Below are 27,712 nucleotides of genomic sequence, written 5' to 3'. Positions count from 1 at the left end.
CGAAACAGTAAAATGGTTTCTGGATTATAACTCAAGAATGCTTATGCCTATAATCATGAAACTTAATAGGAACATTGATCATGAATGGCAGATGATCCCTATTGATTTTCTGGTCACTATGTCAAAGGTCAAGGTCACAGTGACTTGAAACAGTAAACAGGTTTCCGGATGATAACTCAATTGCTTAGGCCTAGAATCATGAAACTTCATAGGTATATTGATAATGACTGGCAGATGACCCCTATTGATTGTCAGGTCACTAGGTCAAAGGTCAAGGTCACAGTGATAAAAAACGTATTCACACAATGGCTGCTACTACAACTGACAGCCCATATAGGAGGCATGCATGTTTTACAAACAGCCCTTGTTTTCAATTTGCGTTATCAGTGTGATTCAATGTGTAATTGTGCACAAGATACATGTCAACTCGTAATGCAAATTTTACATGTACTATTTCAGCCCTATGGCAGGCGCTACGCGAGATTTTCCCCGCAGCCCAGATGAAAGGCTGCGTTTTTCACTGGACACAAACTGTGCTCCGGCACATCAATGAAGTGGGCCTGAAGACTACGTATGAGAGACGGGAGGCCGTCCATGCACTAATGAGAAAGTTGATGGCTGTTCCCTTTCTGCCTGGAATTCATATTCCGCGTGCATTCAGCAGGTACAATTAATGTTTCCAACATGTGTACACGTTCCAGTATATATATTAATTGGACATTAAATAAAAATTTTATTTTCAAATAATTGTAGTTACACATGCTTTTATTAATTCAGGTTGGCTGAACGAGCGACGTCCATGAAGACCGAAGCGGTGTTCGACTACATTAAGTCAATCTGGATTGAGAGTACAGTCTGGGCACCGGAAGAGTAATCCGTGTACCGACAGACAGTCAGGACGAACAACGACACAGAAGGTTTGTGATGCATTCAGTCTGTCTGTATTCTGTATATTGTATGTTCACATATTTTTTTTGTAAGTACCTTTTGTAAGTAATTTTATTTTCATTGTGTTACTAAAGCGAATTACAAATTTCATTGCATTGTCTTATTAGTGTTTTGTTTTTAAGGGTGGCACCGTTGGTTGAGTTTGAAGGAAGCCGACCACAAGTGCTCCTTTCATGTGTTGGTACCTCTCCTGCGGCGCGAGGCCGAGTACCTGCCAGTTCAGGCCCAGCTAGTGCGAGAGTGAACCGGGGGGGGGGGGGATCCGCCGCAACACCTATGTTAATCTTGACGAGCAGCTTGGCTAGCTCTGGGAAGAATATGACCAGCGGGAATTGACCACCAAGGATTTCCTCGCCAGGATCGGGGAGACGTATGCCTTCTAAATCGTCGCCTCCTGATGCTGATGATAATGCTGATGATTATGATGTTACGTTGATGATAAGATTTTTTCGCCGAGTCCGGGTCACGTGATAGTCATGTGACTTTGTATATACTGGAGTAGTATTTATGAAGTGTCGGGTAATAGGTCATCTGTACATCGGCCGCCATTTTGTTTTGTCTGCTAGAGGTGACAATAATCAGGGAATCATTGTTATGAATTCTTGAAGGTAGTTTGCTGGAAAACTTTACAGATAAATCCTTCAATAATTGAACTGTTAGTCATTTGTTAAAACAAAATGTTTTTGTCATTTTAAGTGTTTCAATTTTAAGGTAATTTAACGTAATTTCTTAGGTGTTCGATAACTGGTTCGTCCACCATAATTCTCAATAAAGATAATATATTAGTGTAATAAACAATATTCCATAGTTTTAAATTGTTTCAACCAACATATTTTCAACGATTTTTTCAAAATAAAATGGGTCCGAAAAAGCCTGGTGATTGGGCCGAATTAGCCTGAAATTTGGGCCGAATGAGCCTGAAAAAAACGGGGCCTAAAGAGCCGACAACCAATAAATGATATTTCAAAAATAATAAAACATATATTTAATTGATTTTAATTATAAGGGGTGTGGATAGTGTTGTTTTTCATCAGCGATCGAAAGTGTAAGAGTTAAATTTAATCAATTATAAAACAAAGTCCAAAAGCGGAATATATTACAATTTTAAAATGTTGTGGTAATTTTCTTTTCCATTGAATGAATTTTCGTTTCGTTTATATTGAATTACAATATTAATTAATTTTAGCATACACACGGTAAAAAAACCTGCATATTATGCAAATTGAACTGTCTTTGCATGTATATTGAATTTTTTTTACTAGTGATAAGGAGTGATACAAATCTAGCATTTTATGATAGATCTATAAATTTAATTTATTTAACACAGGTATTTTTTACCCTATTGTGATTGCTTGTTTTCATGACGATGTTTTGTGCGATGCAGTAACGTACAATCTGTACAAGTTATATAGCGGAGTTTACATTTGTCGGTACCCGTTAAATATGTTTATTGTGTAGCAGTAGAATTACACAATATTTTTAATTTATAGTTATTAAACACTGTATTTTTATGATTAAACTGGCTTATAAATAAATATATATACACTAGTTCCTGCTAATCCATTTCCGACAAATGTCTCCATTTTTTAAAATGTTAAAATAGTTTATTGAAGCAACTGGTCAGTATTTGACTTAAATGGCTGCTCAATATGCCAAGAGATGATCGACACGGAGGTATCATAAATTGTGTTTATGACCAGACACTGTCTGGACAGTATCCGATCATAACGAGATAATCGGTTTGTTATGAACAAAGGTGCAATTAAACACCGTGATAAAAATGCTGCAACAAAAAGTGTCAAAATTGGTGTGAATAATCAAGATAATTTATTTAATGTATTTAATGTGCAACAAGGTAAGTTTTTTCAGACGTATAAAGGATCAAATCAGTAACTATATGTTGCGTACATAAAATCGATCTATTTGTTGTTTGTTTTCATCCGTAATTGTTTTCGTTCATTAAATTTAATATATTCTGAAAGAATTTCAATTTCTGAGAATTTTTTAACTAAAAATGGTCGCGAAGAAGTGCCAAGTAGAGAGATTTTGTGATAACCACATACCGAGCTCTTCGATTGTGTACCACTACCGAGTTCGTTGTTAGTAAACACAAATAATAACAATATAATCGTTCCAAAAAGCATTTCCTTTGCATGCGTATGTTTTATTCAGACACATATGTAGTTAGTAAAATTATATTTGATATTGTGCATGATTATCAATAAAAACGACGATTGTGTCAATCTTCTATATATGCGCCTATGTGAATTCCACCTCTTTTTGCCAACCAGTGGGCGGAGTCTAAACTTTGCAAGTGCGCGTGACGTCACTTGTCACCTGGTCTATGCGCCGTCTATTGTTCTTAGGTGCAAAATTTGAATTTAAAATAGGGGAATGCTATTCGATACAAATATTAATATTTTACTACTCTGGCAAAATTCTTGAGAAAAATCCAGTTTCTTACCTCTAGGACTTTACTAAGGTTGATTAATGTGATGTTGACAATGAACAAGTCGCATATTTTTTACGATATTATAAGCTCAACTGGCCAGAGGCCAGCGGGGCTTATGTCGCGGTCCTGTGTCCGTCGTGCGTGCATGCGTTAACTTTTTTTTAAACATCTTCTCCTAAACTACTGGTCCAATTCTGATGAAATTTCTCAGGAATGTTCCTGGGGTGAACCTCTTTCAAATTTGTTCAAATTATGCCCCTGGGGTCAAATTTGACCGTGCCCCGGGGGTCTTAAAATTGAAAATGTGCTTATATAAGGCCTATTTTGTGAAAACTTTAAAAAAATATTCCGTCCCTAACCATTGGGCCTAGGGCTACCAAATTTGGTACGTAGTGACATCTTATAGTCCTCTACCAAGTTTCTTCAAATTATGCCACTGGGGTCAAATTTGACCCTGCCCTGGGGTTCACAAAATTGAACATATGCTTAAATAAGGCCTATATTGTGCAATCTTTAAAAATCTCCTTGTCCATATCCGTATGGCGTAGGGCTACCAAATTTGGTTTGTAGTGACATCTAATAGTCCTCTAACAAGTTTGTTCAAATTAAGCCCCTGGGATCAAATTTGACCGTTCCCCAGGGGTCACAAAATTGAACATATGCTTATATTGGGCCTATTTTGTGCAAACTTTTAAAATGTTATTGTCCATAACCATTGGGCCTATTTCTACCAAGATCGGTATGTAGTGACATCTAATAGTTCTCTACTTAGTTTGTTCAAATTATGCCCCTGGAGACATATTTGACCCTGCCCCGGGGGTCACAAAAATGAACATATACTTTAAATAAGGCCTATTTTGTGCAAACTTTATAAATCTTCTTGTTCATAATGATAGAGCATAGGGAACTAAATTTGGTATGTAGTGACATCTAATAGTCCTCTACCAAATTTGTTCAAATTATTCCCCGGGGGTCACAAAACTGATTGATTTTTACCAGGGGAGATTACTTCGGCCGTGTGGCTGTGACCAACAACAACACCATATCTTGTAAACATGAGATAAAACCCTGTCATTTAGTGCCATTTAAGATCAGATGGTGACTGCTTACAAAGGAATTGAAGTAAGAACATGTGTTATGCATGTTTTTCTTATAAACTGAAAAAAGTCGGGTTTTATTTAAATATGTCGAACGTGACCATATATCCGGATAAAAATATTTCGGATGACATGTTAATTTCATATCTTTTTTTTGTAGTGTTTAAACCCGTTTAATAATATCTTATTGATTTTAAAAAACACAACTTCCATGAACATAATTATTTCAAGAAAAGTCAATATATGATACTGCATGGTAAACTGAAACTTTGTATCCAAGAGAAGGTTTTGAAATTAATGAAGTGCAATGTTCTTAACTATCGTATAGGCTGCTTTTTAATTACTAATGATTCATTGTTATATTTGTGAATCGTGACTCATGAATTGTGCATTTGATTGTTAATTGCTCTCACGATCCATATATATTTCTGACCATTTTATAATTTTCTTAATATAAGTTATGAATTGATCGTGGAAGTCAAATGTATTCCTTAATTAAATACATTGTTAAATATAAAAAAACATCTTTAGATTTTCATAATATTCTCAGGCCTGTTGGTCTTTGGGATGTGTGGGTTGTTAATTATAGTTTGAGATGATTCTTTACAAAGAAAGATGCTACTATTGTATTTGTTATAAATGTGTGAAAGGCTCTAAGAAGGAACCAGAGATTATTAACCCTTTACCAAACACTAACAGGATTTTACGGGTTTGTAGCTAAGCAACTTCTCCTTTTATCACAATTATTTCTACCCTACCTGATCATTTCCTTCATATTCCATTACAATTTAATTGTCATCTGCAACCTCTTTTAAATTGGGACAGTCCGAAATGTGTCGTTTGGTAAAGGGTTAGAGCATTTTGATTCCTATGGGTCTTGTGAATCTGTTTCAAATCAAATGCGTAGATTTGATCTTCAGCATCTAAAAATATGTGAAATAGAAAAAAAACGACAATATCTTTTAGAGAGATAAATGTACCTACGTTATAAGCAAAGGACCTGTGCGACAATTCCCGGGCTTTTTAGCCTGTTTAGTTAACACAGTAGTCACGTTTTCCATATATAAAAATGCTCACCCTTCCAACTTTAAGCGCCCAGTGGGACGAGGGATAGAAAGAGAAAGTCACATGCTTGAGTACATTTCAACCCATGCGTATTGCACGTTTTTTTCCGCATAAAAACAGTGGAGCCATATAGGGCCATCATGGCACTCTTGATATATTTTTGTACAGAAACTCCACTTTTATATTCGTTTTTTAGCTCACTTGTCACGAAGTGACATGATGAACTTATGTGACCGTGTGATGTCCGGCGTCCGTTGTGTGTGCGTGCGTCCGTCAGCAATTTGTTTGTGTAGACAGTAGAGGTCACAGTTTTCATCCAATCTTTATGAATTTTGGTCAGAATGACTGACTAATGGGGTTATTTACCCTTGGGACTTCGGTTAGAAACCATTGCACACTGCTTAACATAAAACTCTGCGTAAAGAAGCCGAAAACGGCCATAATATGGTCAGCCCGATTTTACTGGGCTGTACCATTTATAATATGAGATACTTTGCAGTGTGGATGCGGTGCTTTGATAAAAATCTAGTAGTTTAAGAATTGCTTTACTTATAATTAAATAAGATGCGATATAAACGCAATACTCGATATAAACTGCATATTGTCTGAGCCTAATGCTGTTTTAAAGCGGCGTTTCTATTGGTTGAAAGGCTTATATAACGATGGCGCTGATTGGCCGAAGTTTCTTATTAGAAATTACAAGTAGGTCAATCCGTTTTAAAATAGAAATTTCCCAGTGGACGACCTAGACATTGGGTGCACTTTACAGATTGTAAACAATAAGAATTTCTAAGCAAGAAATATATGAAATGAGAGAAAAAGGATAATTATATCCAAAAGAACTTGAATTTTAATGAAATACATGAATTGTTTTATAGTAATACATTACTATGTTGATGTTATATTGCTATTCTTCTTCTTCTTTTTCTTATTATTATTAATATGATATTGTTATTTGATGTTTTGAAAGGAAAGAGAAAGAGAGAGAATAGCCCAATTTTTGTAAGCAAAGATGGTGAAAACACATACTGTTGTATGTGGCATCATCATTACTAGACCCACTGTTCTGTATATACTGCAATGGGTTTGTTGGAGTCTTTAGACTTTGTGATCTGTGTTTTAAATGTTAAAATCAATATAGAATGACATAAATTTTATGTTTCTATGAAAGAAAAGAAATACACGGAAGTGTAATATGTTGGAAATAAGCAAAAATTATTAATATTTTAGGATTTTACAGATCACAAAGTGGTTAAACATTGCCTCTATGTATTAAATCTATGGATAGATGGGAATTTGTTGTTAGAGTTATATGTTATACAAAGAACTCTTAGTGATGAGAAGATATAAAGATTAATAAACATTAATTAGTAAGGAAGGAAGAGCCAGATTTAATAGCTCTAATAATAAAAAGGGGGATTTGAATGTGAACATGCAATTATATAGAAATATAACAAAAAAAGTATTTGGTAATTGTAATTTAGATTTAGATTATATTTTGCATTGTAATTGGAATGTATTCATAAATGTGGCTCAATGTCGAACACTTGCACACAGGGAATATAGCCGTAATGCTCCAACATAAGACCCTGTCTGTTTGGAACCTCATGGGAATTGGGCTATAAAGAAAAGACGACCCCCCAGAGTCGCGTTAAGACAATATTTAAAAGGGATATTAGTAATAACCCTTATAAAATAAGGGTCAGAATGTTACTCTTGATGAAATCTGGGTTGGGATTGTATTTGGGTCATCTGGGGTCAAAAACTAGGTCACTAGGTCAAAAACTAGGTCGAATAATAGAAAAAACATTGTGTAGACATTATAGGTCGCAGTTTCATCCAATCTTTATGAAATTTGGCCAGAATGTTTATTTTGATCAAATCTGGGTTGGGATTGTATTTGGGTCATCTGGGTTCAAAAACTAGGTCACTAGGTCAAAAACTAGGTAAAATAATAAATGTCATTCCATTCATCGAGCTTCCGTTCGCCATTACTGTAGAGGATTTATGTAAACAAAGTTATTAACGCTGCAGTTACAAAGAAATAAGAAAACAGACGAAAAAGAAGGGCCCTACCACTTTACCAACATCCATCCACTACTGTTGTATTGTCCCTTGCCCGTCCATTGTCTTCTTATGCCCCCCTTCGAAGAAGAGGGGGTATATTGCTTTGCTCATGTCGGTCGGTCGGTCGGTCGGTCTGTCGGTCGGTCCGTCCACCAGGTGGTTGTCAGACGATAACTCAAGAACGCTTGGGCCTAGGATCATGAAACTTCATAGGTACATTGATCATGACTCGCAGATGACCCCTATTGATTTTGAGGTCACTAGGTCAAAGGTCAAGGTCACGGTGACCAGAAATAGTAAAATGGTTTTTGAATGATAACTCAAGAACGCATACGCCTAGCTAGGATCATGAAACTTCATGGGTAGATTGATCATGACTCGCAGATGACCCCTATTGATTTTGAGGTCACTAGGTCAAAGGTCAAGGTCACGGTGACCCGAAATAGTAAAATGGTTTCCGGATGATAACTCAAGAACGCATACGCCTAGGATCATGAAACTTCATGGGTAGATTGATCATGACTCGCAGATGACCCCTATTGATTTTGAGGTCACTAGGTCAAAGGTCAAGGTCACGGTGGCCAGAAATAGTAAAATGGTTTTCGGATGATAACTCAAGAACGCATACGCCTAGGATCATGAAACTTCATAGGTAGATTGATCATGACTTGCAGATTACCCCTTTTGATTTTGAGGTCACAAGGTCAAAGGTCAAGGTCACGGTGACCAGAAATAGTAAAATGATTTTCGGATGATAACTCAAGAACGCTTTTGCCTAGTTTTTCTTTTTTCGTAATTTTCTAAAACTTGTAGTATTTCGGACGTCATTTGGTATTCGGAATTATTTTTGGCTCTTTCATCATATCAATTAAAATTACCAAATGACCTAATTAACCATCTTTATTTACTTATATATACTTTATTGGGTTGTTTACCGGTGGGGTGCTTACATTTAATGCTTTACTTTGAACTGTGCTAATTAAAAATTACTGTGTTATTTAACACCCCGTATTGGATTACACATTACACTTAGGATTGCCACCTAAATCATTATTATTTCTTTCTTTTCTAACCAAACTTTTGTCTAATCCTCTCAAATGTCTTCTTACAACAAATCATCCAAGGGGAAGAGTCAAAACCTGACTCCTTTACTGGGGGAGGCACGTTCAGGGTCGGATAGGCATCATCTATCCCACAATACCATGCCCTTTAAGTGCCTACTCCAGTCAGCCGGAAGTGTAGGCCCCATCATGTCCTTCCTCTCTATTTTCCAACTGGCCTGTTTGGCAAAGGTACTCACCGGACTTGTTGAGCGGACGGTGCCCTTTGCGTCCGGCTGCGTGCTCTTGCAGCTCAAGTCCACTCAAGCGCTTGCCACCCTTCTTTCTAGGGGTACTTTTTTCCTTGGCAAAGTCGCGGTCCGGGCCTTATCCCCGTCGAACATGAGGTCGGTACACGGTCACATAGCAGGGATCCCGGAAAGCCAGGACTTGATGGAACTTCAGACATCTCTTTCTTTCAACCCTGCGATACCTGTTTCTGATCTTCTTATCACAAATTTGGAAAGGATTGAACCTTATCGCCCTGCCCCACCTGGCTTTCTGAGACTTTTAATTATTGTGCAATCTTAATAAAGATGGTCTTCTAATAGCGCATTGAAGAAAACATGTTATACACAGCTGTTTAAGTGTTGCGCACATTTCACATTATGTCTCAAAACAAATAACAGACATGCTATTGTTTTTTTAAATGCTGCAAACCTATCTTTTTAATGAGTATTTGAATACAAGTGTTTTTTTTCCCAGGAACTGAAACGAGTGTTCACAACGAGATACAGAGCTAGGGTAATTGCGATGTCGGAAGGTAGTGCATTGGGTTAGTTTGTCTTCATAGATTATACGGGAAATAAATTTATTAATTATTAACATATTTGCTATGGTTTAATCTTAATGAAAATGGGGAACAATTTACAATACCAGATCATTTGCGGGCGAATGATCTTTTCACTGAAAATTCATACCAAAAATTAATAAACGAGTGTTTTCTATGCGTACAAAATTCATTAGAGCTTTGAACTTAAAACGAAAATGTAGTCGTACATGTTGGTGTGAAGTATCTAAGTTTATGACACGCGGGACAGTAAAATTATAAGTAGATGTATTCATTATCTTTAATTTGCAGATAACCATGCAGATGGTGCATCCGTTGAGCACGAGAAAACTTTTCAAATGTCAGCTGCATGTAAAACACTTGCGAATGTTCGCATCAATGCAGTCGACAGCCTTGCAGATTCCAATTGTTCGAACAAAACAAGAATGGATCACACAAATACATTGACAGTCGCAACGGCTTCTTCTGAGAAAACCCAGCAAACACACAAGGCTTCCCATGCCCATGAGAGAGATTTGTCTAACTCCAAGTGTGGAACCTGATTGTGCCCCTCTCCATGGGAACCAAGTATTTCTGCTATCAAACAAAGCCGTTGTTACGCAGGATGCTTCCCCATCGCCCCATATTTCTTCCAGCATTAAAAGCATGACTCAGACTGAGGAAGCCTTACTTAATAATGTGACTTAAAACATAACATTAGACACCGATCTAACAGAGGCTGAAGATTCAAGAGATATAATCGATGATACACAGTCGGGAGTTGAAATCAGGACATATAATTGGAAATCCGAATTCGCAAAGGCACTCGATGAGGCGACAGATGATTTCCATGGCATTGTCTCAGAAGGTGTAAATGAAATGCAGGCACAGGTATCAATGGCAGTAAACACTGTAAATACAAATAAGGAAATTGCAGTAATTGATACACCTAGAGAAACGGAAGATGCATTAAACTCGTTAAGAAATGAGATGGCGCTTGAAACATCTGCAGCGTTAAAGGAAATAGAAATGAAGAAAATGCATGCTTTGACATAAATAGCGGTAAAGGATGAAAAAGTGTACATGCGCGACGCATAGAGTTTACTCTTGAATCAACGAATTCCATAACAGGTACTGGAAGCACTGAAATAAATGGTGATTATTAGTCTAATCTTATATTTTCATTACAGTGTGTTTATATCTTTCGTTTGCTACAAGAATAGTCCACTTTTCCTGTCATTCTCCTTACATTTTGTCCCAACTCTCATTACTTTCATTTCAGTGCTTTTTTCTCTCCCCCTTTGAATTATTACCTCGATAATAGATACTGCCTTTGTTCATATAGTTGTTTTGCTTGTATTCAGATTTCGTTTCATTCCGAAGATTATATGTTCACAAAATATTGATCACGTTAATTATAAACGCCTTGCTTAGGCCCTGGCAAATGTTCCGTATGATACTAATGGAAGAAAGCTTACGTTCATAAACCTAGCAATGACCTCTCTTCGTGCATGTTATTGCTAAGTGTATGTTTTTTTAGCGATTTTGGCGATCAGAAACGCTAACATAGAGCATATCTCGTTACGATAAATCTATAATTGTGCCGTTTTGTTCTAGAATATATAGCAATAAAAAGCATAGCCTACGTAGGTGAAATAATTAAAATATTTACAATTATTTTATTTCAGATATCAGTGATGTTCTTATTTTACACTCGGACGCAGATCGGGATCTGGCTAATGAAATCATGAATACTATAGTCAACGAATGTGACTTTAAAATATTTATTGACGTTTATGCCAATTTTGCGACTGGAAAATCAAAGATGGATATTATTGACAATATAATGATAACATGTCGATGGGTGCTGTTTTTAGTCACCCCCGATTATAAGATAAACGGATTCCATAACTTTCAAGGTGGCGCAGTTTTGATGAAAGAGCTGGAGGAAAATGGTAATACCCATGGTCGGTTCGTGCCGTTGTTAACCGGGGGGATAAAACAAACGGACATCAGACGGACTTGGTTGAAATCAATTCAACCTATATGTTTTCCAGATGAGAGATTCATTGAAACGATTGTTAAGCTGATCAAACAGTTCCGTTAGTGTAAACTTAAATCGGTATTATACACATGATACGTGTGTTTAACCCATGATATGATCTTTGAACCGTACACCTTTTTTAAGATCGTTCCTTTGCTTATGATCAAGCACCGATTAAGTAATCATTAATGATGATTACATTACATTTCACCGTTTTTTAGCTTTAAATTATTGGTTTAAATTCTTAAGTCAACGTAAATTAATTATTGTTTCCGTCTGTAACTAAAACTTGCCCGCAAATATTATGTGGGATAAATGTTCCCAATGATCATAATATAATATGTGTGGCGTACAATTAAAATGTCAAGCTCAAAATCTGACCAGAGAAAGGTCAATACCAAATCATTGCAAAGGATAATTTTTTATCCGCCCTGTAACAAGTTACATGCCTTAGGTGATTTTGATATAGTTTGTATTATTAATCCCAACGGCCAGACATCGTGCAGAGTGCAACTTCTAAGCTTTTACAGAGGATGTAATCACGCAATGATCTAAAGAAAGTCAATATGGCGACGAGCATGCCGAGACATGTATTTTTTGCCGTTGTATACCCTTTATTACTTTTTTTACATTTCTATATACCGCTTACTTTCCAGCCATATCTGCAATAAAGTGATAAGTATATATCTCGACTTAACTCAAGAAAAAATTTCTTAGCAAGATCACAAAATACAGCTTCCACTCAGAAAATTCGTAGCGAGTTAAGTCGAGATATAAAGCGTATATTTAAAAGAAACAAACGCTATTCACTTTTTCGGCGTAAGCTGCATAAGCCAGCTTTTCACCTTAGCCTGACCTTTGTAAGTGTCCAATAAAATTCCAATAAAATTTCCCGCGGCTAGGTACGAATGAATACACTTCATTTATTCCATTGGCTGATTTGAGTATACCACCAGAACATTGGAAACATATCCGCGTCTTTGTAACACTGTTTTACTGTATGAAACAATTTTATCTCGAATGAAAAGGCTTAATAGATAGAACAGTTTTACACTCAATTCTCGACATCAATACAGTTTGTGCGTACACCTTTTATTTTCAGAGTATTACCAGCGCAAGAGCGTTTATACTTAAAAGGCTATGTTTTCATATTTAGTACTTACTTCCTTATTCCTGTCAACATGTTAACATGTAAAAGTATAAAGAGCAATGGAAGCGAGGCCTCACTTTAAAGCATTGCATTTCAACCCGCGAGGTATATCGGGTCAACTCGCGGACATTCAGAGTTTATATACAGGTCATCACCGGAGTTGGCGGCCAGTAAAATAATCGTTATATAATAAAGACGCTATCCGTGAACTAGGTGACCTGGAATTTTCTTTAGAACAGAAATATGTTAAATGAAGATATTCAGCAATATAATTATGGTATGTAAATAATAGATTCTTAATGTGTTTTCAACAATACAATGATAAATATTATTGTTGATAAATTTAACAATAATTATTCGTCAATATTGCCTAATGTACTAAAGTGATATTATGAGCATGTAACAGTTTATAGGTGTCTATCGCAACCGTTGATTATTTTTGATGTTTCTACTTCATATACACTTATATTAATTAATGCAGCATCATCATACTAAAACAATATACCAGAAAGAGAAAAATAATGCATTTGAATATCAACCGTACTTTCGTTTGACAACTAATCATGCGTTTACGAGTTGAACCTAAATTTAGTTTTAGTGCAGATTTGTTCATACGACACAAAGACACGAAATTGTTTTACGGATCATTTCAGCTTACAGGACTGGGTTGGTCACGTAAGAATATCGAATATAAAATATATTTTTATAAACAACTGGTAGCAAGGTGAGTTTTCAGCTCAATTCAACAGTGCAAAATGCCCATAATATTACTTTAAGCATTAGCACGATGATAATTGATACTGTTAATAATCGAATCAAATAGCAATGCCCGACAAACCACTAAAACAGGTTTGTTCGAAGAACGCGCCTATAAATACGGATACTTCTCGTGTGGCCGGTTGACTCATATGTTTAAATTTCACTTCCATTCTTCGTTTGGTTTTCTGTTTTGTATCTATAGGTTTATGACCAGCAATATGTTATAATGTAAAATAAGCCGCGAAAACTCCCCGTAACATCCCGTACTGCGTGTGATGCAGCTAAGAACTGCACAGAAAAAGACATTCGCTATCCTTGATCTCATTCATTAAACTATTTACGCCGTATATCTTTTTTAAAGATATTTCTTGTTACTGATATGGCTGGAAAGTGAGCTGCATTGAACAATCAGACAAAAGTAAAAAAGGGTAAACAACGGCCAAACATATTAGTTTTGGCACGGACGTCGCTATTTTGATCGTTTCGTGATTATCCCCTTAAGGAAAGTCAAGTTAAAAATTCAAGATTTTAGTTCTTGAAGTAAATTTTGAAACATTCACATGTTGCGTGTAACGTGTTATGCTCGTCTGACTATTTCAAAGTTCAAGGTCATAATTCAAAGATCATTTTCCATTAGAGGTGTTCACGAAATCAGGTGAGCGCTAAGCCATCATGGTCTTTTTCAACTTAAGTGATTGACTCTGGGCGGAGGTAATGCATGTAATTAATTTTATTGAAACGTTAAATACTTTGATTGAGTTTTACGAAATTGATCACAAATTTAAACAATTCATGTGTTGTCCTATATAGCATGCTTCATGGTAAAAGACAAACGGATGGTGACGAGACTATCGGGGTTATGTCCCCTGGGGTTTCAATATTCCTTTGTATCAACAAAATCGCCGAACAAAGATTTGCTTTTTTGTCTTTATAAATATTGTGGACATATCTTGACCCTTTAAATTTTTAATCATGAACAGTGCTATAACTGTATTTTTAAGAACGCACATAAAGTCTTGCGTTATAATGAAAATATAATTGGACTTTGTTAATCTTCTATCAATATTGTGTACGACACTTCCTTTCGACATATTAATAACCAACGCAAAATCACAACTGTTTACAATTTTTTCAACAATTTAACAATAAATGTTTTAGAAACGAGCATAACAACACATTCAACATATACAATCGCCACACACAAACTATGTGATGACGTGTAGATGTTCTCATTATGGAAAAATTAAACGATTAAAATGTACTTATTTTTGTCGTAGTATAATGCCACTACGTCATTAAATTAGACCACAATAATAGTAGTCCGTATAACAATGGTATTGGTTTAATCTATCATTAATTGTACAAAAAGGCATATTGCAACTTCTAATCTTGTTTTTACATGTATTATACGGCTAACAGTGATTTTTTTTAAATAATTTAATGAATATTTTATATAAATTTCTTGTCATTGACATTGAAACTTTTTTGAGATTAAAGGCTTAAAATAGAACCCTAAAATATGTGCCATATGTTGCGTCTAACCACATTAAATACTTATCACTTATAAGAATAGGTACATTCTTGCAAATTTCATTTTTCGCCATCATTGCACCGAAAACCATGAAAACATGGAGCCTCTGCTAAGGAAATACCGTATTAATCAACATCTATAGAAGAGATTTCCCAATACACGGCAATGGCGTAAGAGAATATTTCATTTATTATGTAATATGTTCCGGTCAATTAGAAAATTATAGAAACGCAACCTTTCTTTATTTCATTTTTTATTTCATGAAACATAATATATTTAGTGTGAAATAAAAGCATCACTGTTTTAAAAATGTCTTATTCCTTGTAAGGTAACGTATTGAAACCCGTATTAAAACCGAGCTCGAAATAGCCCTCAAACCAATCCTCATTGAGAACGAGCTAATGTTTAATGTCGATTACATGTTTACAGTTAGATAAAACTTTATTGTAATTGTACGTACCTCACACTACTTTAAACTGCTCATAAAGCAGTAACATACATTAATAGACTAATTAATTTTTGGAACAGGAAAAAATGTCATTTACGAACTTGAAACCAGCGCCAAAATCTTCATAAGTCTTGTGAACTATGCACATGTTGACGAATTATGTTAAAGTGCTTAGAAAATGGATGAATGAATTGATGTATAATGGATGTTTTTATATTAATCCAAAACGAAGAAATACATTATTGTTTTCCTGTAATTCCGTGAAAGTTACCTTAAAATATTAGCTATGCCTGTGTGAGTACTAAATGTATTCTTGTCAATTGTCTTTCATAGTATTGGGGATAAAAATATGAAAACAATTTGTGTTTGCAATGGTACACATTTAATAATTATAAAAATAAATAGTAACACAAACACGTTTACTTGTTATAGCTTTTGTTAGGGACATATTTTTATTCAGTCATGCAAATAATTTATTAAAATGAATTATTTCTTTACATATTTATACATATTTATCGTTTGTCATTTAACAAACTATACTGTATACAGTATATAATAGTCTTATACAATTATTGACAATAATTAATTGCAATGTGTTCAGTATTGATAATTTGTATTGATGTTTATTTATAGTAAGAGATTGAATAGAACAGCATAAATTACTAAACACAAGTTTAATTTTAACATTTAAAATTAAACAATTTTAAGTTGCATGTTGAGGAAAATAAACAAATTAAAATCATGCAGTGATCGCGCCGACGAAAACACTTAATGTAGAGCTCCATACAGAACTGTAAAATGTTAAGCATCAATACCGCACTAAAACACTAGAAATACACAATTCAATATAACGCCTATGTTCAAATTAGTTTTGAATGTGTTCAATATTTGGACCTTAATTTTCTGACACGCTTAGCAATCCTGTTTGTAAAATTTGCATCACAATCGTTAAAAGGTCCAATTGAATTCAACCATTTTCGACTGATGTCTTTCTTTTCAACATTATAAAATAAAGGTACAAAACGACCGTCCTTGTTCCCATTCTCTTCAATCAGGTTTGTCAGCAGAATTTCACCTTGGAAATTTTGCAAACCATGATGAACATATTCAGGGGTAATTAAAAACAGGACCCATCTAAACTGATTATATATATCATCAATACTACCAAGGAGTGATCTTCCAATCGCAAAGTCCTCATACATTTCTATAGTTACGTTAAGATCTGACTTCAAATCAGTCTTTATCTTCTCACAAATCTGATGTGCTATCAGGCAATCAATGTCCGAGTGGAACATCAAAATGTCCATCAAACCTACAAGAAACAAGAGCGTTAATTAAATTCCATAAGCGAGTTCAGTCACGACGGGGAAAACCAACAAGTTTTTAAAAACGAGGTTTTACCAATTAATTTAATCAATATTATTACTTTAATGATGTTAGAGGTCATATTTTATCAATTTGACGAACATCAGGATTAATAAAGTCACTTGTAGTCTGGCGAATAATGTTTTGAGAACGAACATAGATCTTGTCGTGTTTTACATTTAATAAATTTGAAGGTAATCAAATGTCTTTCCAAAAATCTTTTATTTATCGAACTAAAATGTATTGGTGACGTTCTATTATATAAAGCAATATATATATATATATATATATATATATATATATATATATATATATATATATATATATATATATATATATATATATATATATATATATATATATATATGTATATCAAGTAACTACCAAGCCGAATACGGTCAAATACTCGGTAGTTTACCGTTTTCTTGAGGGGGGATACATGCAGTCTTTGTAAGATCTTGCTTGCAAAGCGCTGCTGTTTTTTTAATCTCTTCGACACAATCTATTGTAGTTGCTATTCCCTCGTCTCTGACCTTGGCACAGGCTTCATCTGTACTGTTGGCTATGGAAGTATTCACATCACCGACCTGTTCTAGTAGACATGCCATTGAACTGGATTCTTCCAATGCCTCATCTTTTATGTTGGCTATTGAGCTATTTCCCAACGATGGCAAGGCATCTGCCTCTACGTTGGAATCAAGATCACCATCCCAGATAGCATCTGCATGTTCTGTTTTGTTAAAAGTAATACACAATAAATCATAAGTACTAAATACTCATTTTAAGGGATTGATAAAAAAACACAACTTAAACTGAATAATATTAAATCCGCATTTATTATCTTTATTATTAGAATAACATAATTTTCCTTGGTTTGGGACGTTATTAAAACTAGAGCTTTGTCACAGACGTGACGTATACCCCCACATGCTGCATTGACACAGACTATTTTTCATGCTATCCTCACAAAACAAGAGAAGCTTATTTATGGCGATTTTTAAGAATTATTATAAGATAAGATAAGATAAGATTTATTTTGAGTCGGCAAGAGTTAAACAACAAACATAAGCTCAGACAGCTTGTACAACCGACTATAAAACATGATGAATAAGAAATAACAAGTGTATAAAAGCTGAAAGACTGGAAACAATTTCTTCTACAATTAAAAGGCAGATATACATATAAATATATAGCATGTTATTTCAACATCAGATATGGTACTAAAAATTTAGATTTGTCTACATTAAAAGTCAGATAATTTTTTAAGAGAAAGAATAAAATATCAACTAGACACAGCATGCAGAGCATAAAAAACATATCAAGCATACAGAGCATACATAACATGCAGAGCATACAAAGCGTACGGAGCGTACAAAGCAACCAGAGTATACAAAGCGTAAGGCACACAAAGTATACATAGCATACATAGCAATTCAACGCAAATAAAGCACACAAAGCATGCCAGGCATACAAAATATACTAGGCATACACAGCACACAAAAATACACCAAGCAAACAAGTCATATAAAGTATATAGAGCAAAAAACACATGCAAAGCACACAAAGTATACAAGCAAACAATGCATGTAAAGAATATAAAGCACACAAAAACATGCAAAACACACAAAGTATACAAAGCATACAGATCACACAAAGCATATAGGGCCTACAAAGCATACAGAGCATGCAAAGCATACAAAGCTAAGAAAAACACTAACAGCATATAACATTTAAGTAAATAAAGCATATAGAGCATGCTAAGCAACCAAAGCTAAGCAAATCTAACACTATATAACATTATAGCAGAAAATGAACTTAAAACTAAGTGATGTGATGCTCCCTTGCTGTGGAAATCCCATTCAGTCTACATCATTTGCACCTACAGATTTTTCCATTCCATGTCCCAATTAAAGTTTTAAATTGCGAAAAATTTGTACATTTTCTAAAATCTTCTGGTAGGGAGTTCCACAGCGAGGGGGCAGCATATCTAAAAGAATTTTTACCATATGTTGTTGTGCGTACCTGTGGTATCTGTAAAATATTGGTATAACTAAAATTTATGGTTGACTGTCTCTTAACAATTAAATCATTTAACAAAGGTGGAGAAATTTCATTTATGATTTTAAATGTTTCAATAGCCATTGATCTTGTACGTCTTATTTGCAAGGTCGGAAGGTCTACCTTTTGTAAAAGATCGATATATTGAGTGCTATAGTCGTTGTATATAAAACGAATTGCCCTTTCTTGAATTTTTTCCATCTTTTTAATATTTGTTTCTGAACAGAAATGCAAGGTCATTGGGCAAAAATTAAAATATTAAATAAAATAATATATAAATTATGCCATAATCATTTAGGGCCATTTTTGACCTTTGAACTCAAAGTGTGACCTTGACTTTGGAGATACATGTATCAACGTAATTCTTTCGCGCGACACACCGTCCAACGATGGTGAACAAATGTGCCAAATGATTTGAAATCTCATGATGAACGACATAGTTATGGCCCGGACAAGCTAATTTATGGCCATTTTGGATCTTTGAACTCAAAGTTTGACCTTGACCTTGGAGATATCGATGTAATTCTTAATCGCGACACACCGTTCAATGACTGAACAAATGTGCCAAATGATTTTAAAATCTCACAATGAACGACATAGTTATGGCCCGGACAAGCTTATTTATGGCCATTTTTGACCTTTGAACTTAAAGTGTGACCTTGACCTTGGAGATGTCGACGTAATTCTTTAGCATGACACACCATCCAATGATGTTGAACAAATATGCCAAATGATTTTAAAATCTCACAATGAACAACATAGTTATGGCCCGTACAAGCTAATTTATGGCCATTTTGGACCTTTCAACTCCAAGTGTGACATTGACCTAAAAGATATCGACGTAATTCTTTCACGCGACACACCGTCCGACGATGGTGAACAAATGTGCAAAATGATTTTAAAATCTCATGATGAACGACATAGTTATGGCCCGGATAAGCTAATTTATGGCCATTTTGGACCTTTGAACTCCAAGTGTGACCTTGACCTTGGATATATCGACGTAATTCTTTAGCGCGACACACCGTTCAATGACTGTGAACAAATGTGCCATTTTCGACCTTTGAACTTAAAGTGTGACCTTGACCTTGGAGATGTCGACGTAATTCTTTTGCATGACACACCATCCAATGATGTTGAACAAATGTGCCAAATGATTTTTAAATCTCACAATGAACAACATAGTTATGGCCAGGACAAGCTCATTTATGGCCATTTTTGATCTTTGAACTCAAAGTGTGACCTTGACCTTTGAGATATCGACTTATTTTTTTCGCGCGACACATCGTCCAACGATGGTGAACAAATGTGCCAAAATATTAAAAAAATCTCACAATGAACGACATAGTTATGGCCCAGACAAGCTCATTTATGGCCATTTTTGACCTTTGAACTCAAAGTGTGACCTTGACTTTTGAGATATCGACGTAATTCTTTCGCGCAACACACCGTACAACGATGGTGAACAAATGTGCCAAATGATTTCAAAATCTCACAATGAACGACAAAGTTATGGCCCGGACAAGCATTTTACCTTTGAACTCCCAAGTGTGACCTTGACCTTGGAGATATCGACGTAATTCTTTCGCGTGACACACCGTCCCATGATTGTGAACAAATGTACCAATTCAAGACGTGACGTATACCCCCACATGCTGCATTGACACAGACTATTTTTCATGCTGTCCTCACAAAACAAGAGAAGCTTATTTATGGCGATTTTTAAGAATTATTATGCCATAATCATTTAGAGCCATTTTTGACCTTTGAACTCAAAGTGTGACCTTGACCTTGGAGATATCAACGTAATTCTTCGCGCGAAACACCGTCCAACAATAGTGAACAAATGTGCCAAATGATTTTTAAATATCATGATGAACGACATAGTTATGGCCCGGACAAGCTAATGTATGGCCATTTTGGACCTTTGAACTCCAAGTGTGACCTTGACCTTGGAGATATCGACATTATTCTTTCACGCGACACACCGTCCAACGATGGTGAACAAATGTGCCAAATGATTTTAAAATACCACATAGTTATGGCCCGGACAAGCTAATTTATGGCCATTTTGGACCTTTGAACTCCAAGTGTGACCTTGACCTTGGAAATATCGACGTAATTCTTTAGCGCGACACACCGTTCAATGACTGTGAACAAATGTGCCAAATGATTTTAAAATCTCACAATGAACGACATAGTTATGGCTCGGACAAGCTTATTTATGGCAATGTTTTACCTTTGAACTTAAAAGTGTGACCTTACCCTTGGAGATGTCGACCTAATTCTTTCGCGCGACACACCATCCAATGATGTTCAACAAATGTGCCAAATGATTTTTAAATCTCACAATGAACGACATAGTTATGGCCCAGACAAGCTCATTTATGGCCATTTTGGACCTTTGAACTCAAAGTGTGACATTCACTTTTGAGATATCGACGTAATTCTTTTGCGCAACACACCGTCCAACGCTGGTGAACAAATGTGCCAAATGATTTCAAAATCTCACAATGAACGACAAAGTTATGGCCCGGACAAGCATTTTACCTTTGAACCCCAAGTGTGACCTTGACCTTGGAGATATCGACGTAATTCTTTCGCGTGACACACCGTCCAATGATTGTGAACAAATGTACCAAGTCATTTTAAAATCTAGCGATAAATGACATAGTTATGGTCCGGACAAACTTTCGGTTTAAAACGCACTTAGTGACCCTGTGACCTAGTTTTTGACCCGGCATGACATATATTCGAACTTGACCTAGACATCATCTAGATACAACTTCTGACCAAGTTTGGTGAAGATCGGATGAAATTTTCGGGACAGACAGACCGACAGACAGACCGACAAAGTGACTCCAATATAGCCCCCATTACCAGTAAGGGGGTATAAAAAAGATATCAAACAAATTAATGTTAGAAAAAAATTCTTTAAACGCTTCGACCTTATTCATCAACCTTAAAATCAGCAAGCTTTTTTAAATATATAATATTGAGGACTTATTCATTCATCAACAAAGTCCATATAAAACAAACCTTCGGCATGTGAAAGGCCGACGTGCCTGCTGTTGTATCGTAATTCCGCATGTACTTGGTCCGATTTTCTCGGATTTCTTTTGCCTTTGTCTTCATTTGCTTTGAAGGTAATAAAAATATTAATCATTTTACCAAAAAGGTGTACTGCTGTATAAACACTTATAATTTAATAACTTATATTTATAACATTAGTCAAATAACAACCACAAGTCTGTAACTAGTATTTATAGTATTTTTTTTTAACTTTATTTTTCTTATAGTTCTCTCTTCTTGTGAATTATATATTCATATGTTATCATATTATGATCATAAATTGTTTACAAACAAGCTGCAGTATGCTGGCCGATGTCAAGTTCCGCCCCGTAGCAATGTCTACGAACAGTTTAAATGCCATTATGTAATGTATTGCAGATGCGTACGACTGGATCTGAAACACGAACATATATACGAGTACATGCGTGAATCAGCTCATTGTGAAAGTTTCTATTTGTATGAAGTACATTGTTTAATGTAATTTTTAAGTGAATGTTTGCTTGAAGCATATTGTTTAACGTTAATAGACGTGAATATATTATCTCATTATGATTATGATGACTATCATACTAGAAGAGTTCCATAGAGATAAATTGTTGAATGCATGATCTAGACTCTAATCAAATAAGGCCTTCATATTTACAAGAAATGATATTGTGATATAGTTTCTGGACGCGCGTTACTCATATTTTGATCTCGGCTTTGATATTGCGGATATAAGCATTCAGACCGAGTAAAATCATGTGGCCTCTTGAGCGGTAACGAGGTTTTTCTAAGATTGATTTGGTGAGCTAGTTTCTAGGCGCACGTGACTAAGATTTTAAACTCAGTTTAGATATTGCCAAGATAAATATTTTGACCATGTTTCATCAAGATTGAGTATATATATGAGCCTCTACAGTGATAACTAGATTTTCCTATACGCAATGTCTTTACTTAGATTTTACGCACGTTGCCCAGATTCAAACTTGATGTAAATATGTGCTAGGTGAAAATTCCGACCCCTGATGTATTAACATTTTTTTTCTAAGATTTGATGACCTAGATGTAAGACACACGTTATCCCATTCTAGCTTTATCTAGATATAGTCGGAATATGAAGTTTGACACAGTATCCTTAAAATTGAGTCATACATGCAGCCTCCAAAGTGGTAGCCATTCTTTTCTAAGATTTGGCCTGGTGACCAATTGTTTGGAAACACATGATCCTGATTACAATTCTGTCTAGATATTGTCAAGATAAAACATCTGGCCAATATTCACCAATACTTGATGCAGATTGTGGGTTATAAAATGATAACACGTTTAAAGTTGACGAAGAATTTATGGCACCGCATACCGTTCGACGACGGACGCTGGACATCACACTAGGGAGATCACACTAGCTCACCTCGAGGACTTTATGCTCAGGTGAGCTTAAACACCTAATGTTATGTATTGTTAGTTTGTGTGTGTGTCTTTGTATTCAATTATGAGCTATTTCTAGTGATTTGGTTGTTACTAGTTTACAGCTTACCATAAACATTACCATATACTATGATATAGTTTATTCTGGAAGACATGATCGTTATGTTTGGTTTTAATCGACTAAAAGAAGTATGTTTTTAGAATTGGAATAATGTTTTACTATTTCAAAATATCATTTCGAAATCGAAAGTAAGAGGGTAATCAAAACAAACAGATGAAAACAGTTTAAATTCTATTGGAAATAGATGTGCTTATTAATCCATAAATATAATATGTAATCCATGGGATTTCTCAATAGAATTAAACTCTAAACAAATTTTTTTTGCACTTGTTTGAATATATAAAAAATAAATAAAAGTATTCAAATATCATAGTATCACACATCACTGATTAGCAGGTCATGTTTACCTGTTTGTAAATATAACAAACTTCATAATTCGACACATTCAACTAATAAGAAAAATAACCTTTACACATGTAATGACAGTGTACAAGATATGCTTGGTTTGCAAATAAACAACATAATAAAAGAAAGAACAAATATTATGTTTGTGTACACAAATGTTTACCTCGTATACAACGGATGCATTAAATTTTACCCTGTTCATAGATGAGCTGACATAAAGCGGGGGACCAGATCGAATGCTAGCTTGTCTTAACATTATGATGGACTTCGAATGAATGCAAACCAATTCGAATTCATTACTATGTATACGAATTAATGATCGATATGAGAACTTCGTCTTCTTGATTCCTGCTTTATATTTCAAACTTAACGTAAGTCAGTATTAGCTTTGTTTGCATAGATTCATAAATTAGGAACACCGTCAAGCGCATGTAAATTCTATAAATAGATCAGTTTACAATTAATAAACAAATGAGCTATTAACTCAATGAGTATTGTGCGCCGATCAATATATGCTTAAAGGGACTGTCAACCACGACGACGAAGAAAAGAAAAGTTGTAAAATACCGTATTTTTTGCAATTATTAGTATATATTGATTAAAATATCACGACTTGTATATTACATTACTTGAACAAAAGTTATTAAGTTTTCATATTTTCAGTATATTCGGTAATAAATCTTAATGGGTATGTCTACCAGGTAACTACCAATTAACTATAAATAACGCCAGCAGATTGATCATCATCGTCACGTGGTAAACCCAGGAATGCAAACTGTACATGCGTAGTGAATTGTATATATTTTATATATAAAACGATCGATCTACTTGCGTTATTTATAGTGTGTAAATCGTTACCCGTACGAAATGTTCCGCCTGGAATCGGCACGGAATCGCAAACTAAATTCCGGGTGTAAAAAATATTTCCGGGCGTATTTTTCTATATATGATTTTAAGAAGAGGGGCGGATTCCGGGCGTTATCCGGGCGGAAAACATGGGCGAAATATGTAAATGAGGTGGGACGGAATTTTAAATTACGGGCGGAAAGCAGTTTATGGGAGGAATTCAGATTACAGGCGGAATGTTAAAATTACGGGCGTAACTTAGATTACGGGCGTAATTTAGATACCGGGCGGAAATCGGATTACATGCATATTGTAAATATACCCATATAGGGATAGGCCATTTGAAAAAACAAAAGGCGATCGCAAAAGCTTACCATGAGCATATTGTGCTCAGGTTAGCTAAGAACTAAGTCAAAATTATGACAAGATACATTTAACATAGTATCTTTATATTAATTTTAAGATAATACATTTTAAAAACATCGATCACCATTTTATACTTCTGCATATGCGGAACAAATGCTGAAAATCCCCGCATTTTTTCCGCAGTCACAAAAAATGTGGAACTTATGCGGAAAATATACGCATTTTCGTTCCGCATTTTGATGATACTTTTAAGATACAATGTAGCTTTTAAAGACAAACAACAAAAATATTCAATATATATACATAAAAAATAATTTGATAGACATGCACTTTTTTAAAAACAAACTGTTCTTATACACGGCCAAAATAAAAAAGTTCACTCTTTCACATTGAATGCGTTTTTTAAACTGCTTTCTTGAGTAGGAATTCCTCTCTATCACAGTATTGTTCAGGTCCACGATTTTCCCCCATCCTATGTCATAATCTGAAATGCAATTTGATATTTAGTACAACTACAGTTCACCTATTGCAAATACTGTTACCAACTTATGTAGAATTAATTGCTTTTTCAAACTTTTTATCTAATCCAGGGGACCGTTTCAATAAACATCGTAGTTCACATTTACGATACGATACTTTTTTCGAAGATACATAATTGCTAAAGTCCATATCATATTATTATAAATTTTCAGTACTTTATTAATGACATTGACATCTCAAGCGCCGTATATATTTGACGAGCATGAAAAGCTATTTCGACTACTTATTAAGATTACAAAATTCTCTCGTAAGTTAAAATTGTCGTACGATCGTTTATGAAACAGCCCCCTGGGCCCCAGCTAGGATTTGAAAAAGACAGGGTCCAAATTTGGCAACTAAGTACACTTTTGAACGTGCTTGGATATTTATCCCTGTGGAATATTTTCAAATAACATGTGCTATATATGCGCATATTATTGAATATTACATGCATTTTCATTTAAAAATTATTTTTTTAATTGATAAAACTAGTTTCACTGTTTAAATAAAATTAATTTATTGAAAATTCATTGAATATTCTGTAAAATAATGTGATCAGAACCAATTAAAAACATGACTGGGGGTCAAAGGGGGCAGGTTTGGATCTTAGTGCGGCAAGGTACTGAGACACCCTGTTATTGACAGGCCTAGCAAGGGGGCAGGTTTGTATCTTAGTGCGGCAAGGTACTGAGACACTCTGTTATTGACAGGCCTAGCAAGGGGGCAGGTTTGTATCTTAGTGCGGCAAGGTACTGAGACACTCTGTTATTGACAGGCCTAGCAAGGGGGCAGGTTTGGATCTTAGTGCGGCAAGGTACTGAGACACTCTGTTATTGACAGGCCTAGCAAGGGGGCAGGTTTGGATCTTAGTGCGGCAAGGTACTGAGACACTCTGTTATTGACAGGCCTAGCAAGGGGGCAGGTTTGGATCTTAGTGCGGCAAGGTACTGAGACACTCTGTTATTGACAGGCCTAGCAAGGGGGCAGGTTTGGATCTTAGTGCGGCAAGGTACTGAGACACTCTGTTATTGACAGGCCTAGCAAGGGGGCAGGTTTGGATCTTAGTGCGGCAAGGTACTGAGACACTCTGTTATTGACAGGCCTAGCAAGGGGGCAGGTTTGGATCTTAGTGCGGCAAGGTACTGAGACACTCTGTTATTGACAGGCCTAGCCATGAGGGGCAGGTTTGGATCTTAGTGCGGCAAGGTACTGAGACACTCTGTTATTGACAGGCCTAGCAAGGGGGCAGGTTTGTATCTTAGTGCGGCAAGGTACTGAGACACTCTGTTATTGACAGGCCTAGCCATGAGGGGCAGGTTTGGATCTTAGTGCGGCAAGGTACTGAGACACTCTGTTATTGACAGGCCTAGCAAGGGGGCAGGTTTGGATCTTAGTGCGGCAAGGTACTGAGACACTCTGTTATTGACAGGCCTAGCCATGAGGGGCAGGTTTGGATCTTAGTGCGGCAAGGTACTGAGACACTCTGTTATTGACAGGCCTAGCAAGGGGGCAGGTTTGTATCTTAGTGCGGCAAGGTACTGAGACACTCTGTTATTGACAGGCCTAGCCATGAGGGGCAGGTTTGGATCTTAGTGCGGCAAGGTACTGAGACACTCTGTTATTGACAGGCCTAGCAAGGGGGCAGGTTTGGATCTTAGTGCGGCAAGGTACTGAGACACTCTGTTATTGACAGGCCTAGCCATGAGGGGGCAGGTTTGGATCTTAGTGCGGCAAGGTACTGAGACACTCTGTTATTGACAGGCCTAGCAAGGGGGCAGGTTTGGATCTTAGTGCGGCAAGGTACTGAGACACTCTGTTATTGACAGGCCTAGCCATGAGGGGCAGGTTTGGATCTTAGTGCGGCAAGGTACTGAGACACTCTGTTATTGACAGGCCTAGCCATGAGGGGCAGGTTTGGATCTTAGTGCGGCAAGGTACTGAGACACTCTGTTATTGACAGGCCTAGCCCTAACATGTTGGGGGTCAAAGGGGGCAGGTTTGTATCTTAGTGCGGCAAGGTACTGAGACACTCTGTTATTGACAGGCCTAGCCATGAGGGGCAGGTTTGGATCTTAGTGCGGCAAGGTACTGAGACACTCTGTTATTGACAGGCCTAGCAAGGGGGCAGGTTTGGATCTTAGTGCGGCAAGGTACTGAGACACTCTGTTATTGACAGGCCTAGC

The 27,712-nt window shown here is 35.9% G+C and overlaps 1 protein-coding gene and 1 long non-coding RNA gene across 13 annotated transcripts; one reads left to right on the top strand and one right to left on the bottom strand.

The window, feature by feature from the left end:
• Positions 1-465: 465 nt before the first annotated feature.
• On the top strand, positions 466-14,862 carry LOC127861078 (uncharacterized). The gene is made up of 5 exons (XR_008040059.1): positions 466-664; positions 778-917; positions 9,435-9,504; positions 9,811-10,653; positions 11,187-14,862. It is a non-coding gene; the product is annotated as an uncharacterized LOC127861078 (long non-coding RNA).
• A 232-nt stretch (positions 14,863-15,094) lies between these two features.
• Positions 15,095-24,158, bottom strand: LOC127859924 (uncharacterized). 12 transcript variants are annotated; one of them, XM_052397554.1, is made up of 6 exons: positions 23,962-24,158; positions 22,218-22,319; positions 21,893-21,991; positions 18,799-18,826; positions 17,329-17,525; positions 15,095-16,742 (listed from the first exon to the last, which is right to left on the bottom strand). In XM_052397554.1, the coding sequence occupies exons 1-6, from the start codon at positions 24,052-24,054 to the stop codon at positions 16,737-16,739; spliced, it is 525 nt and encodes a 174-aa protein (XP_052253514.1). In that variant the 5' UTR covers positions 24,055-24,158; the 3' UTR covers positions 15,095-16,736. The 12 variants fall into 12 exon arrangements, 11 of the variants coding, with proteins under 11 accessions (XP_052253514.1, XP_052253503.1, XP_052253506.1 ...); XM_052397543.1 differs by having other exon boundaries at positions 15,099-16,742; positions 17,214-17,525; positions 23,962-24,125; XM_052397546.1 differs by lacking the exon at positions 23,962-24,158 and adding an exon at positions 23,442-23,640 and having other exon boundaries at positions 15,099-16,742; positions 17,214-17,525.
• Positions 24,159-27,712: the final 3,554 nt, after the last annotated feature.

The sequence above is a fragment of the Dreissena polymorpha genome, chromosome 15 (genome assembly GCF_020536995.1).
Source record: "Dreissena polymorpha isolate Duluth1 chromosome 15, UMN_Dpol_1.0, whole genome shotgun sequence".
Classification (NCBI taxonomy): Eukaryota; Metazoa; Mollusca; class Bivalvia; order Myida; family Dreissenidae; genus Dreissena; species Dreissena polymorpha.
Note: the sequence above shows the minus strand (reverse complement) of the source record. Positions and strands in the feature narration are given on the sequence as shown.

What these genes read in the sequence shown, in the direction of transcription:
- LOC127859924 (XM_052397543.1), bottom strand. Translation starts at nt 24,054, where the DNA reads ATGTTAAGACAAGCTAGCATTCGATCTGGTCCCCCGCTTTATGTCAGC. An exon ending in ATGCATCCGTTGTATACGAG is followed by an intron (nt 22,320 to 23,961) that starts GTAAACATTTGT and finishes TTCGTGTTTCAG; the next exon opens with ATCCAGTCGTACGCATCTGC. An exon ending in CGGCCAGCATACTGCAGCTT is followed by an intron (nt 21,992 to 22,217) that starts GTTTGTAAACAA and finishes TTACCTTCAAAG; the next exon opens with CAAATGAAGACAAAGGCAAA.